The sequence below is a fragment of the Filicampus tigris genome, chromosome 17, assembly GCF_054856515.1.
Source record: "Filicampus tigris isolate MCC_2025a chromosome 17, RoL_Ftig_1.0, whole genome shotgun sequence".
Classification (NCBI taxonomy): domain Eukaryota; kingdom Metazoa; phylum Chordata; class Actinopteri; order Syngnathiformes; family Syngnathidae; genus Filicampus; species Filicampus tigris.
In genome coordinates this window covers 12,657,520-12,672,792 of record NC_141233.1, presented here as the reverse complement: position 1 = coordinate 12,672,792, position 15,273 = coordinate 12,657,520, and the positions used below count along the sequence as shown (strand labels likewise).

The 15,273-nt window shown below is 41.2% G+C and overlaps 1 protein-coding gene across 6 annotated transcripts in view; it reads right to left on the bottom strand.

Annotated features, from left to right (window-relative positions):
• The window catches only part of ncam1a (neural cell adhesion molecule 1a), a 169,590-nt gene that overhangs the window by 14,778 nt on the left and 139,539 nt on the right, over nt 1-15,273 (bottom strand). For 3 of the 6 annotated variants that reach the window (XM_086012063.1, XM_086012066.1, XM_086012068.1), the window contains 7 exons: nt 13,729-13,913; nt 13,563-13,659; nt 11,721-11,888; nt 8,221-8,346; nt 6,874-6,888; nt 1,728-1,852; nt 1,143-1,323 (listed from right to left, as the gene is read on the bottom strand). In XM_086012063.1, the coding sequence (XP_085868189.1) occupies nt 1,143-1,323; nt 1,728-1,852; nt 6,874-6,888; nt 8,221-8,346; nt 11,721-11,888; nt 13,563-13,659; nt 13,729-13,913 (897 nt within the window). The remainder of the gene's footprint in view (nt 1-1,142; nt 1,324-1,727; nt 1,853-6,873; nt 6,889-8,220; nt 8,347-11,720; nt 11,889-13,562; nt 13,660-13,728; nt 13,914-15,273) is intronic. The other 3 variants (XM_086012064.1, XM_086012067.1, XM_086012069.1) reach the window with 1 other exon arrangement.

The following is a 15,273-nucleotide window of genomic DNA, read 5'->3' as shown; positions in this document are numbered from 1 at the left end:
TACCCCTGCACGATGTTTCAGCACATTTTTCACCCATTAGTAACACAGCAGCGCCAATCAAAGCAACATTTTTCAAGTAGGTTCTTAAATATTATTTCAAAAAGGCATTTTTGAGAATATTGAACGCCATACCCCAAATAGACATTTGGTGCTCTTTGCTGAGTAAATGAATACCCCTAGCCTCTTTAATGCAGCATTAAAAAAACACTACACCATTATATAGGAATATCTTTCTGGCCACGCCATTAAAAAAGATTTTTGCAAAAACTAAAGGCCTTACCCTTAATAAATCGCTAATCCTTTCCCCAGAGTACTCACAGTTTAATGTTTTCATAAAAAAAATAAAATAAACGCCCTACCCCTACTAGATGCCTGCTGCGTTCTACAGTCAAGCAAATAAACACCTCTGACCGCTATTAAAGGAATTTGGTGCTAGTAGTTTTAACTCCTTATCCCTAATACCTTTCTGCTCATGACATTTAAAATGAAATCATTTTTACACGGGTCGGAGCAGCTTCTGCTGAGAGGTCCCTATTGTTTCTGTAGAAATTATTATTATTATTATTATTATTGTATTATTGTTATTATTATCCGTAATGATTTGCATTTTTGAGGGCCCAAACATGAACAAAAACTCGACAAACTTTGTACACACATCAAGCCTGGAAAAAACGTATATTTTCAAGTTGCCAAACACGAGTATACAAATAAAAAATGGGTCTGTAGCAGCCCCTGCAGAGGTTTAACAGAGCCCTATCGCGCTACGTTTGACCTAGGACTACGAAAATTGGGAAGCATGTACAAAAACGGACAAAAAAAGATTTAAGTAGCCATACCGTAAAATGTACAGGAAGGGCGTTATGAGTATTTGACTGTACAATTTTGGCCCATTTTTGCATATTTACAGGGGTCATACTTCTGCCGTCTTGGCCTAGACAGTTGACCCGATTGACTTCAAATTTGGGATGTACCTTTTTTTTTTATTTTTAATATGATTCCCCTCCCAATAAACACCTTAATCTTAATAGACACATTGTAGTAGCGAATAAATAAAGTAAATAAAGACGTGTGTAGGTGTGTGTGTGTGTGTGCGTGGGTGTGCGTGCGCGTGCCTTGGAGAGGGAGCGAGGCAGAACGAATACCTGGCATGGTGGTGGGTTCTGTGGCTGTTCTGAAGGACAGGACGCCGGGCTCGGATTTGCCCTTCTGGTTGACCGCCACAATACGGACCTCGTACTCGGTATTCCAGTCCAGTCCGCTCAACACCACATACTCGCTGCCGTGTGGCATGCGGATCTCAGGTTTCCAGTCGGACACGTGCTTCTGAGGAAGGAAGTGGCAGAAAATTGCAAGGGTCGAATTGATTATAATTGAGTGTAAAAGGAAAAAAAAAAAAGGCCGTGATAGATTTGGGAAAATGTTGTATTAAAGTCAAACCGACATTTTCCCACAACCGCACAAAATTGTGACATAAAATACTTCAATGTAAACGATTGAAATTTGGGTTAGTAAGGCATCAACATAGTTCCTTAGCATCAAGATGCCGCAATGTCGGCAAAACTCTACCTTTGTCTAAAGGAAACTCCTTAATGCCGTTCCGTGACATCATGATACCACAAGATGGCACCAAAAAACCCTTTGCGAATCGCTGAATCAGCAAATTGCAAATATGCGGCGAATACTACAAAAAAAAATTAAATGAAATATAGCAACTAGAGAATACTTACAGCCTTGTATCGGACCAGGTAATGCTTAATCGGGGAGCCGCCGTCGTCCTGCTTGATCCAGTTGACCTTAAGAGCGTTGCCCTGATTTTCAACCATGGCCTCCAATTTCGGGGCGCTGGGTTCCCCTACGAAGAGTAAATGAGAGTCACCATTTAACAGAGAGGTTGCCGTAGAAACGGCAACCACGAATAGAAGATGTTTTAGGGCAACCGCAGTAGTGGAGTGAACCCCCATTAAAAAAATAAATAAATAAATAAAAATCTCGAGGCACTTTTAGGCAGTCGTTTGTAGACTATCACTTTGAGGGCATCGCAAGCCTCCTCATTAAGGTCTGCGTCCTGTGAGTAATGACCGCCGGGATGGTGGATAATGAGCCTCCGGGCGTCGATGGACATTAATGCTAAGGAAGTTCGGTTGCTTTGTTGTTTGTTGACCGTCCACGGTGGAAGACGCTCATTAATTATGAATAAAAATATTGGCTCCACCGTTACGTATGAGTCTCAATCTCACTTGAAATATCCTACACGGCAACCCTTGACCTCGCATCTGATCTGTATTTGAATGTTTGCGCCTATGGCGTTTAATATACGGAAAAGGTTAGGTTGTGTTTTGAAATGCGGATTCCGGTTAGTGTGGAGAGCAGCTACAAGTGAATGTTAGAGGAGGGAAGCAGTTAAAAAAAAAAAAAAAAGGCGGCAGGCAGACAGCATTGTTGTCTGTAAGTAATGTTGCGGTTAGCTCCTTTTGTTGTTGTTTTTCTCCAAAGCTCAAATAGACGGACAAAGGTTGTGGGAGAAATAAAAGACAGAAGAAGAGAAGAAGAAGAAAACAACTCCTTCATGCAGGCTCTAAAGTTTTAGGTTGCTCGGCGCAATGTGTAAATGATACCTTTGGCATTCATTTATAAACATACATTCTTGAACGAGGGTTAGAGCTGTGTGGTGTTTCAGTTCTCACAAAATAATTAAAAAAAAATACATACACAGTACTATGCAGTTTTTCCTTTGTGGACATGGTTAGCTGTACAAAACGGTGCTATGCTAACAGGTCAAGTGCTGTTTTTCATCATTGTTTGGGCTTTTAGGGTCATCTTTGCCCACTGAAATGTTTGGAATTGCCAGTAATCGGTTCCAGTCGAACAAAAACAAGAAAATATATACTTAACTTATACTTAAAACATGATAGTGATGACACATGCACACACAGAAAGTCCTGTGAGAATCAAAGCAACAGCACAGAACAGGACGTGGTGGAAAAGGAAGAAGGCGTCGACTTGCATGCAGCAGTTAATGTCATTGGCCGTCCAATCAAATTTGATTCACAAGGAATAGAACGTCAGGAAATTAAAAACGTAAACAATTAAGGCTTATCAGGGGGAACACAATGTTGTTCTGTTCCAAGACAATTTAAAAAAGTGCATTGCAACATAAAACGATTTAAACCTTACTCTATAAACAAGAGAATCATTAAAAAAAAAAAAAAAAAAAATCAGTTATGAGAATCGAGTTTTTTTTTTAACACTGGGATGATTGCATATTGTATTCGTGTGTGCTTCTTGGCAAATTCAAATGAAAACAATTCACAAAAGAGTAACATAAAGAAAAATGCACTTTTGTCAAGGTCACATTCTCTCACTCTAAAATAGTTGCGCTGTGGCAAAAATGTGATGATCGCACTCTTACAAGAATGCACAATGGCATTAATCTTTTCCGTTAGTCAACTGAGAGTCATTTAGACATGAATTGTAGCCGCCATAATGGATTATGGCGGAAGTCATTGGCATGAGCGATGTCTTAATAATGGATGTCGCGTTACAAATGACTACCCGCGAAACTGCCTCGCCTACCAAAATGTGCGCCTTAACAGTCATTCGTCTGCATATAATGAGCAAAAGTTACCTTCTGTTGGCCGGCGATGTCGACATCATCAGCACCATGCAAGCGCCACATGTCAAAGTCACATGATGCACAATCACATGATTGGTCGACGGGGTAAATACGGGGGTGGAACATGAGGGAAGGGTACAAAAAGCAAACATTTTTGGAAATGATGAAAATGTTAACATAAAAAAAAAACAAAAAAAAACAATGTTGCACACAAGTAATGAACACAAAATAAGAAACCCCCAAAAAACCCAAATCGTTGTTTTCAACACAAATAATAAATGAGAGTTTAAAATGTTACTTAAAACAATGTCAATAAAGGCTTTTCGTTTTAGCCTGGAACAAATTAATTCACTTTATGACAAATTTGAGCAACTCGGAAATTAATCGGAGCAGTGTACATGTACACTGATAATCGGAGCATTTTTAACCCCTTCTGATCTAATTCAGGCCTGATTCTTGGATACAAGACAGAGTTCGACCAGAACCATTATTGTTTTATTTATTTTGTCAGTAGCCTACACACCCATAACAGTACACTGGTGCCTTGAGATACGAGTTTAATTCATTCCATAACCATGCTCATAACTCAAAACACTAGTGTACTATATGAGTGTATAGTGTTCCTTTTAACACAGAGAATAGCTCTAGAACAATCTATAATATTGTCCTTTATTAAAAAAACATTTAGTAAAAACATAATTAAATAGAATGTAAAGAATTAAACAGTTTGTGCATAATCATTAATTGTTTGTATTTATATCCATTGCTTAACAACACATCGTCAGTGCTTTTTGTTTAGCATTAAGCTAAGCGGACTTTCGTACGGTTACGTGTAATAATCATATATGTCTTTGTTTTATGTTTAGTTTGACAGTAAACTCCCACAGGGAGGAGCATCAAACCGCTTCAAGTCTCTTTTTTGAAGAATTGAACGATTATTCACTGACCCCTGACAAACAACAACACACATTGCAAGTTTACTGTCTGCATAAGCTGTCTAAAAAGTGTTTGTTATACTGTATTTAATTCTAAAGCCAGTCTACATTTGTTAAGTGTTTCAAGTGTGACGACAATGATTGTTTGTTAGAAACGTGAAGTTAGAGACATACTTGTGTTACATGTGAACTCCGACACCCAATTCTAGACCAAATAGTCGCAGGGAGAACAAGCAGTAGTAGGGAAGTGTTATTTTTGTTGAGGTACTTGTTATTTTATGATCCCTAACCTGCTGGCGCTCACCATCGACACACTGATGCTAACAGAATTCCCTCGGGCCTCCCACCTACTACCGCCGCCATCATCATCATCATCATCATCATCATCATCATCATCATCATCATCATCGTCATCATCGTCATCATCATTATCACTAGTTAATGCCATCAACTTATTAGGCCCCATTAGGCATGAAATACACCAGCGACGTTTCTCTCGCCACAAACATTTTTGCGTAATCTTCACTGGGAATTGGCCCGAGCACTAAATACTGTATCCTCTTGGAAGACTCAAAGCCAAAGAAAAATCAAAAGCCATCTGATTTCACACATCTGTGACCAACTAGAACAGCAGACATGGCGGCGTTTGTTTACTCAACGGCAGATAGGGGGAGGTGTCTATCAAGCACTGAATTGTGTTTGTTTTTGGAATAAATAAAAGTGTTATCAGTATATCACAAGCGGAACTGGAGATTTAAACAAATTAAGAAGGATTGTTTTGGAGAACTGCGGTAAGAAGCGAGGCTCCCCAGAACATAAACATGGACACACACAATATTGTCACGCCTCTGTGGTTATGGATGTTTTGGTTAGCAACAGAGTTCAAATTGGCTCATCCGTTGACTTGAATGTCTGTTGTCAATAATCGCATCAAGGAACTGAGAAAATGTCTGGCAATTTTCCGTCCTGTTGGGAACAAGGAGGTGTCCATTTGAGGGAGCGTTTTTTTTCTTTTTAATTGGATGACACACTAATTGGGGCAGAGTGTCCATTAATTAGACAACCCCTATTTGAGGAAATATGCTAAGTTGGATTTGAAACACCCATTTTATTTGTTCCAAATGGAATTTGTCTTGATGGTTCCTCAATTAACATGCAAGCAAATTCAAACATAATTGGAGCTGAGTTACTCGACCTATTAATATACCTCCATCAACCTTTCACAAACTTTCACAAATGCATTCCAGTTTGATACATTACATGTTAACATCACTCCAGCAATATTCGACAAATGTCACACAAAATCCATCAATTTCAATGCAGTTAGTCAATCTGCCCCTAAGCTAGTCCATTTGCGTGTACTGTATTATACTAGCGCTAGCTCACCACACCAACGGCAAGCAAGTTAGCGACGGCAATGACGAGCATGGTGGCATACTCACTAAGCGCCATACTGGTGGTGGCAATAAAGGGCGGAGCCTCTGATGACGCTGAAAGATGGTGGAACATGTTGATTGGTATTTGCTATACTGCGAGAGAATTGTACGTTTTTAGCATCTATTAGCATGTTAGCGCAAGTCTTCAAAAGGCTCGACCACATACGTAGCAGCAAAATGACAACTACTGTGCTGTTCAAATGTACAGTATGTATATCAATAAGTACAAAGTCTTTTTGCGAATTTTATATAGCGGCCAAACCTTAATAAATGACAACTAAGAAAATAATCTTTTGCATTTTTTACCAGCCACATGTCCAACTCTAAGCAGGAGTTGATAAAAAACAGGCCACTTTTTCTACCATACAAATTTGACTTTGATCCAACAAAATGTGCATCTTAAAAGCATAAACATTAAAAGAACTAAAAATAAAAATGCGCTCCTACGAGCGCTAACAAGCGCCGTAAAGATTTGTGGGACTTGGAGCTCTTTAAAGCGTAATTCTTACGGGGGATATTTAAATGCAAAGATGTCCAGCCTTTAACATTACGACCGGTAAGTACCTCATTGATTTCCTTATGATAATACACCTCGGTTCCCAGTTGCGTGTACCTCATTTAACGACCTCGCTCCACGCTAACGAGCTGAATTTGCAATTTACTGGCCGACAGGAAGAGATGTTAAGGAGGAGGAATGCTAAGGGGAAGCTAAGCTACAGTTTCATTCTAACTTCTTCATGCTTAACAAACCTTTAGAGAAATGGAACGGAATGCCATCTGGAACAAAAACATCGACGTGATCGCTTGCCGCTCGTTCTATCAAAAGCGTGTTTTGGGCAAGAAGGGGCAAAGAAAGCGGACAGGACAGGAGTCGACAGAGCAAACTTACGTGTGAAAGAAAGGCCTGAGAGGTCCGATTGGAAAACACAACAGATGGAAACCGCCGTGAAAGAGACGCACACAAACAAACAAAAAGAAGAAGAAACAGAGACAATGAAAATGACATGTAAGAAAAGTCCCAAATGAGGCTTTGGGAGATGACTGGAGACGCGAGAGGCTTTTGAATCGACATTACCGTGGAAAATCTCATAAAGTGAGCAAGGTGTCGGGGAGAGTCTATAGGAAGAACAGACGGATGGAGGGCTGGTATGGATTTAAAACAAAGAGTCAGAGGTTTATTTATGAGCTCTTGTGAAGGGGGCCTGGGAAAACTCAGTCGTGGATCAATATGTTAAAAGAACCGTGTCTGGGTGTATGTGTGAGCTTTAGACACGACGTGTTAGCGCTACAAAATAGCTAGCATTTGCCGCCAAGAAGACAAATTATGAACCGAGTTCTTACAATATACTGTACCTGTATATATTTTTTGCTACTAACGAGACGATGTTGTCCGGAATCATGAGAACAGTGATTGTTCTGTGTAGCACACAAATCACTACTAGTGGTAGGCGAAAGCGTGAAAATCATCGGTACAGTTAATGTTCAAACTGTGCGTCATATCAAATAATATGAAATATACTACATAGGGATCAAACCTATGTCTTGTTTATGATCTCGGTCATGGCGTTGTTGCTTTGAGAGCGACGATTCGAGGAAAGAAAAGGCATTTCTGCAAATAATAATTACAATAGCAATCACGCTAATAGACGCCGTGCCCCAATTGGTAGCCTGTTGCCTCATCTACTTGAAACATTTCGAGCTGACATGTCCATGTTTATGTTCCCGGGACCGACTTATCAGTCCTGTTTTTGCTGTAGTGCAGTGTTAACAGTAAGCAAAGTAAATATGCAAATTCATTGTAATTATATATTCCAACTCTGTTACGACAACAACACAAAGGCGCAGGTCAACCAGAAAACTGGATGTATTTCAACTCGTTTCATTTGGCTCGCAAGACAAAACAATTATAGTGTTCTAGCGATAAAGATATTTACTGACAGCCTTATCAAATAATTGATCAGAAATGTCGTCAAAGGCTCATCTTGAGCCAATGGGATGACTAAGCCTCGCGTCACATGTATGTTGTGATTTTGCCCTTGTGAATAATAACATTTTCTATGCCTCCTTTTATATTCATAAATGGTGGTATGCTAAAAGCTTTACTCATTTTTAGAAAGCCTTCATTCAAAGAGTAGTTTTTGTCAAAGCTCGCGATCACCGCAGTGACGAGCCTAGCCGAGGGAAAAGTACGCGACGAGGCGACATTTCAGGGATCAAATGGAGGACGGGTACGTACGGATGGGTCCGGTCTTGAACCTGACGGCCGCGCTGCTCTCGCTTTCGCCTTTGCCGTTGACGGCGGACATCTTGACCTCGTAGTTGGTGTCTGGCGTCAGGCCCCCGATGGTGATTCTGGTCAAGTCTGGTGAGGGAAAGAAAAAAAAAAAAAAAGGCAACAGTGTTACAAACTGTTCATCTGTTCAATTGTTTTCAAAGTGTTCAAAATGTTCTTTTTTTTTTTTTTAATTTGAAAATTGTAGGCCGTAAAATTCACTATTCATTCATTATTTTTTTGAGTAATAGCTTTTTTTTCTCCTTTTTTTTTGGTTTACACGTTTCAGTGGTGCATAAAGTCCACATTTTAAATTCATGCATAAAAGAGCATAGCCTAGATCCCCTAGATACGTTTGTTTGCCTGGAGGAACCAGATCCAACTATTAAATGATCACATCGACTTTATTTACACAGGAGGCGTTAGCATCAGTCTGCTTGTGGGTTACAGTCAACGGAGTGTTTGTTTATGCAATATTCAACTCAGGCGGTCTCGAGGCAAGGATGGTTTTGGCTCTCAATTCTAAATCAGTCAAATGCACTTTCAGCCAATTTCACAAAACAAATCAGGAAGTATCAATCTAAGGCTACACATTACGAGAGCTGTGTACAGCATTTATGTAGTCAATAAATCTTAGTTTTGATGGACACCATGTTTACAAATTTGCTAAAACTGAGTATTTTTCTTTTTCTTACAAAGGCTGTGAGTAATCCAGGCTTTTCTATTGGACTCCGTTTGAACGTGTAGGTGTACCTGTGGCAGTACTTCTTTTAAACATGTGATGGCAGTCCTGCTTTGTACCAGTGAGAGACAGCTGAGCCCCAATGTACACTACAGGGTACCTTACAAAAATGTCGACATTTTCACTCAGGGGTGTAGTCACTTTTGTTGCCGGCGGTTTAGACCAGTTGAAACATTAACAGCTGAAACTGACACAGTTTTACAAGCTGAAATTTAGCATTATAGCAAAGTGTCATTTCTTCAGCGGCGTCTCATGAAAAGATTTGGTAAAATATTTGCAAAAATGTGAGGTTTGTACTCATTTTTGTGAGACACCGCACGTGGTTGTCGTCCAAATCTTGCCCGGTAGTGTAAACATGGATGCACACAACATTTTGGAGCGACCATACGGCCTCCACACTATTTCATATGAGTGACTTGATGTGCTTTGGCAGGTGCTGCTGTTTTTGCTTGCAACAGCGTTTAAATGGGGTCAAGGGTTCATTCGTGAATTCATCTAAGAGCCTTGTTTGCGTGCTTTGGTCGGTGCTGCTGTTTTGGGTCACAAATGGGCTCAACGGCTACCTCTTAAAGGGGAAGTCAAAGCAAACATTTTTTTGGAGTGCATTTCGCTACTCAATTTATATTCCACAAACGCAATATTAATCAGAATGCCGTGTTTCAACTAGCGAGCCTGCTGGGAATATATTCTTGAAAAAAAATACGTTTGGGTTGACTTCCCTTTTAAATCTGTGTTCCTCCAATATGCTTACATAATTGGAATCTCTTTCGTTATGAGAAAAGGAAGGTGTCTATTGTGGTAAACGTGAGGCGTTTATTTTTCAAATGAATGTCAGTCAGCTATTTGATGAAATAGGGATGTGATGACAATTGAAGAAAATCCAGGTCTTGAGCTTTCAGAATGCTTTAATTTTATGCCTGTTTTGGTCAGCCTTTTATTCACCCACAGTGAATTTTATGATGTCATTACAGTTAAGCACCAACTGGGGCTTTATTGATTTAATTAAAGGGGACTGTTGGGTGTTTTTTGCAATACTGAAGGCCATTCCTGTTATTCCCGAATTTACCAATGGCTGTCGAGCGTGTGCACACAGCGAAATGCAAAGTGCATCCCTCGGAGAGCTTGTGTTTTTTTTTTGCTTAGCACATTGGTTTACATGACAGGTGGCTCTCGGGAAGTGAGATGAGAGCAGCCAGCAAGTAAAGCCTCTGACAGATACGCCCCATGCGGCATACAGGACAGGAAGCATCCAGATATGGCAGCGCCACCGCGTCTCGGCGGGACCGGGCTATTATCTGGGGCCTGAGCCGACTGTCATCTCAGCCTCGCTCTCGGCCAGACGTTGGGCTGCGTGCAACACTGTCATGTTTGGATTAGCTCCTGGTGATAGCTCAAGTGTTATCTGCCCCTCCTTCTGTCACGTCAACGAATCATAATTTTTGTTTATCCGCAAAAAGTTGACAGAGGGAAGTGTCGGGCATTGGCAGTACAGTTTCTATCAGGTTTTGACTGACCGTAGTTGCAGTGATTCTCAATGTGTGGTTCGCTGTCGTGGCACGCAAAAGAATCCCTCAATTTAATTTTAAAGATGAGCCGATTCTCCCGTCAAGACTTCCGACGCACCCATCATGCGTAACGGGGACGTGTGCACAACAGAGGCGGGGCCCTTTGAAATCTGAGGGTGCCTCTTATTCCCGTGAATTCCATCGAGATACATTTGGAAAATATGTCACACTTTAAATTTGTGAAATTAATTTCCACAGTAGATTCGGAAGTTATTCTAGTCGTCGCCGGTGATGTGTGCACCGCTCATCTAACAGGCTACTTTGTGTTTTCGCATTGTTTTTTTTCTATAATACAGGTAATTTAATCAGAATAATGTGCACATGACTGAACGCATGTTTGAAGCGGGTGCATCAACAGAAAAGCAAGTGAGTGTTGATCAGTGTTGCCCAGCAACCATGCTTGCGCGTCACGCCACACATGCAAGCGAGTCACTTCAATGGATTTCAAAACAAATAAATAAATAAATGGAAATAAAAACAAATTATTCTAAATCTAACTCACCACGCTGATAATTATGATAATTGTAGTTGTTTGTGATCGCCGCTTTTAAAGGTTAAACGTTGTTTACGGAAGTAAATGTGGTCCAGCGTGTCGGGGCATTTCCAAAGTGAAGCGATTAGGTAGGAGAAATAAATGCACTATTTGGGGGAAATTATGAGGCGAGGCTTTTCTATCTCATTTCATGGAGACCGTGGGTAAAAAAATGAATCGATCTGCACCGTGGCTGAATTTCTACTATCACCATAAATGTTCAATTTATGCTTCATGTTTCAAGTGGGATTAAATTAAAGTCAAATATAAAGTCAATAGTATTACTCAAAACAATTTTGCAGATTCGATCCCGTGCTGCCAGCACTCTCCCTCTGCCTGCGCGGAGTGCATTTTGGGCTCCGGATGACGTCAATGTCGGATATACAGTATGAGACCTGGCCATTCAGACCGCGGTCGCATTGTAAAAAATCGGATACGTATCCGATTTAGGACCACATATGAAAGCGACACAGGTCGGATTTGAAAAAATCGGAATTGAGCCTGCCATAAAAAAAAAAAAAAAAATCAGATAAAGGTTGCATATGGGCAAAAAAATCCAATCTGGGTCGCATTTGCATGCGGTGTGAACCTAGCCAAAATGATTTTTTTCCCACGATTGTTTCACCTTCTGTGGCATCGTAGTCCCTTCCGGTCCAGCCGTGGCCGTCGAAGCGCCATTCTACCCGATATTTGATGATGGGCACACCTCCGAAAGAGTCAGGCTCGTCAAACTCCACCACAGCCGAGCCGGAGAAAGGCTCAACTCGTTGGATCTCTGGCGATGATGGTACTTCTGCAACACAAAAAACCAAAATCACATCATAGATATGAAATTTCAGCATTGGAGCATTACATCATAACACTTGGTGATTAAAATGTTCGAAACAGGCAAAAAAAAAAAAACAGCACAGTAATCATGTATGGAACTGCTATGTAATATTTTAAACCAACAATATTGGCATGAATTAAGTGAATTTTATCTTTTTTTTTTTTTTTGCAGTGTTTCAGTTGCTTGGAGCATAAAATTGAAAAGATCGACCAAAAGTGGTGCAGACTTTGGAAACAAAGAGGTTCGTTTACCGTGCTGCAATGCAGCGTGAGGGTAGTGGTATGTATGGTGAGCAGAGAGCAGATCTGGGGTGGTATACTGCCTCTGAAGGGGAAATATTACTGACTTGATAATCCAGTTATGTTTTGGTGCCGTTTATACATAATAGCTACATGGAAAAAAAAAAATGCAGGGTCGACTTAAGGCCCCCAATTCTCTCCGAAAGGGGCTATTGTCAGCGGGGATGCTAACCGACCCATTGGTTTGTGATGCAAAATATTCCTCTTCCACCTTGAAATTGTAGTGACCGCTACATTTCACCTGACACTTAATGTCAAATTGTTTCTTTAAAAGGCATCTTTTATCTATTTAGTTGTTTTAGGCATCTCGGAGCAGCCCATAAAGAATATAAATGGCTACATGGGTGGGTAGTATGTTACGCATTGGCATCCGATTATGTTACTACGGTAAATCTCACTTCACCGTGTTTGGCCAAGGTCTGCAACGTCCTCCCCTCTGCCTGCGGGAGGAACATTTTCAAGGTGGAGAGTTGCCACGGCCAATCCATCACAGCAAGCATCCCAGTGTGATTTCCAATGCAGTATCATAACAATGTGTCACATTTCCATATATCCTCACTCTTTATTAACCTGTCCTTTGGAATCGTACATTTTATCGGTAAAATCTAATCAGCATTGGACCGGGTGCCATCCGTCTTTCCATATTCAATACTGCTTATCATGTGCTGTCAATAACAGCAACAAAACTGCCGCCTCAATGTAACGGAAGACCTGTAATATATTGTGGAATATCCTTGACACACAGTTGGCATCCTTCCTCATTATGACTGATACTACCTCCATAGGCGGAATATTGTGGGGTCAACTTCATGGTCCCATTCAGGGATGGTGCTGTTGGTACAAATTAACAACACGGTCACAAATCCCAGTCCTGTTATTGCAAAATACTACCTCTGAATATAACCGGTTCAACTTTGTACTTCCATTCCGTGTTGCTTCTGACTGTGCAGAATATCAACATAGAACAAACAATTTGCGCCCTACATTGATCCCAGTTGTAAAACTTCACAACGCAGTCCTGGCTTCACAAACTATTATTACGCGCAGACAGTGTCGTGCGGTGCTGTGGCTCTGATAAGGCTTCCAAAGGTAGGAACATCCCTGGGTCAACTTCATAGCCCCGTTCCGCATCTGTGTCACGTCAACGTAATGGCTTGTTGGACGAAGGGCGAAAGGGTCAATCCTGTTTACCCTTTAACATACTGCAACATTTGTGGACTACGCAAGTAGACTTCAGGAGCTGGATAAAAGCGACATGAGCACCAGCAAGCAAATGTCAGCCGGAAGCTCTCGAAACCAGAACCTCGCTTTGTCAAGTGACGGAAAAAAAACCACAAACCCGCTTGGATGAGGAGAAACTCCTTGGACTCGGTCCCCATCACATTGGTTGCCGTGCAGTTGTAGCTACCAAAGTCACTCTGAGATTCAGGGGAAACCTGAACAGACCATAACATCACAATCAGGCTTTTGAAATGTGACAACAGAGATGTTGTGCTAAGTGTTACCTCCAGGTAGCTGTTGCTCTGCGTGCTGTAAATCTTCACGTTGGTGGTGTTGACAGAGGGTACCTGGAGGCCGTCTCGGAACCAGGTGACAGAAGCCCCGGGGTGGGCCTCCACCTCGCAGCTGATGTTGGCCGGGTTTCCCTCCCACGTGTACACCGTCACCACTCCGAGAATCTTTGGGGCGTCTGCAACGTCACACCATGGCTACATGGTTAGCGGCTCACCTGGACGATTTGATTCTTTATTATAAATCTTCATTTCTCATCGATATGCTAATGACCCCAGAAGACGTGCAAGAAAACTAATAAGTGCTCTCAATAGAGAAACTATTACTCCGTTCATTCTTTTTGTGGAAAATCCACAGGGTGAGCGGAGTTCAGTGAGCTAAATGTGAGCATGCTGAGTCTTTTATTGCACATATTTCATTTCCCTCAAGACACCCAGCGGTGCTTGTTATGGTTACCGGACTGAAAAAACCTTGTAAGAAATGTTCGGCAAATGAATGGTCATTAATGCTGTTCAAGCGAGGCAAGTGTCCATTTTTAAAATGGAGAAGCAATATTTAGACAAGTTCATCACCTCGACGAACAGCGTCCGCTAACTTGCATGGCAAAGGGTTTGACATGCGAGTCACGTGGTGAGTTGAAGTTTAAATAAAGGCCAACGGGCTTGAGCTTTCTCCTGACTGGAAAAAGAAACGCTCGGTTGATCTCAGTGAGCTATTGCGAGTCTTATTGATTTGTCTGCCAACTGGTGCAAACAACAATAGTTGAAGGTGGGGGGAAAAAAAACCCCTGAAAAGTTGCCTGGATGCTGTCAAACTCGATTTCGCGGTAGCTCATCGTGGAAGATTCCGAATTGATGAGGTATCACGCTTAAAGAATGTCAGCGTCTGAACTCAGTCCACCATGATATTTGAGGTATTCCACACTTGACTCCAGTTAATATCTATGTGGAGCTCTCATTGATAGACCAAAGATCATTCCTGACATTCTGCTTTTGCCGGATGAAGAAAGATGGTAATAATCTTGTTTGTTTTTTTTGTTTTTTTTACTTCAGCGAGTTCTTGTTCTGCTACTGAACAACAATCAAGGAAAGCTTTCGGAGGTGGTTATGTAGAGTTCTTGCTTGGAGGGAAAGAAATAACGCAGACAATTAAAGACCTTGGGTTAGCATCAATTGTGTTCTTCTGCCACACAGCCATTGAAGAATCCCTGAACACTTTTGGAGATTGGTTAAGGATTGTGACTGCTGAAAAGGAACCGGGTATAGATTTCATCTTAAACCTCAGCTACATTTTATGCGGAATTGATGGTGTTATCTGAAATCAATTGGATTCTCGCTCCTCCCCTGAATAATAACCAATGAATGTTTCACGAGGATGGGCTGAGGAGTGTGACTGGTGAATTGATGTAAACGGAATGAAGTGCTGATCTAAACTTTTACGTTTTACGCACGTTTTATTCGAAATCGAAAGTGTTCTTCCGTCAAGGTCATGGAAACAACCATGGGGAAGATCGGCAAAGACTTAGTAGATGACTCAAA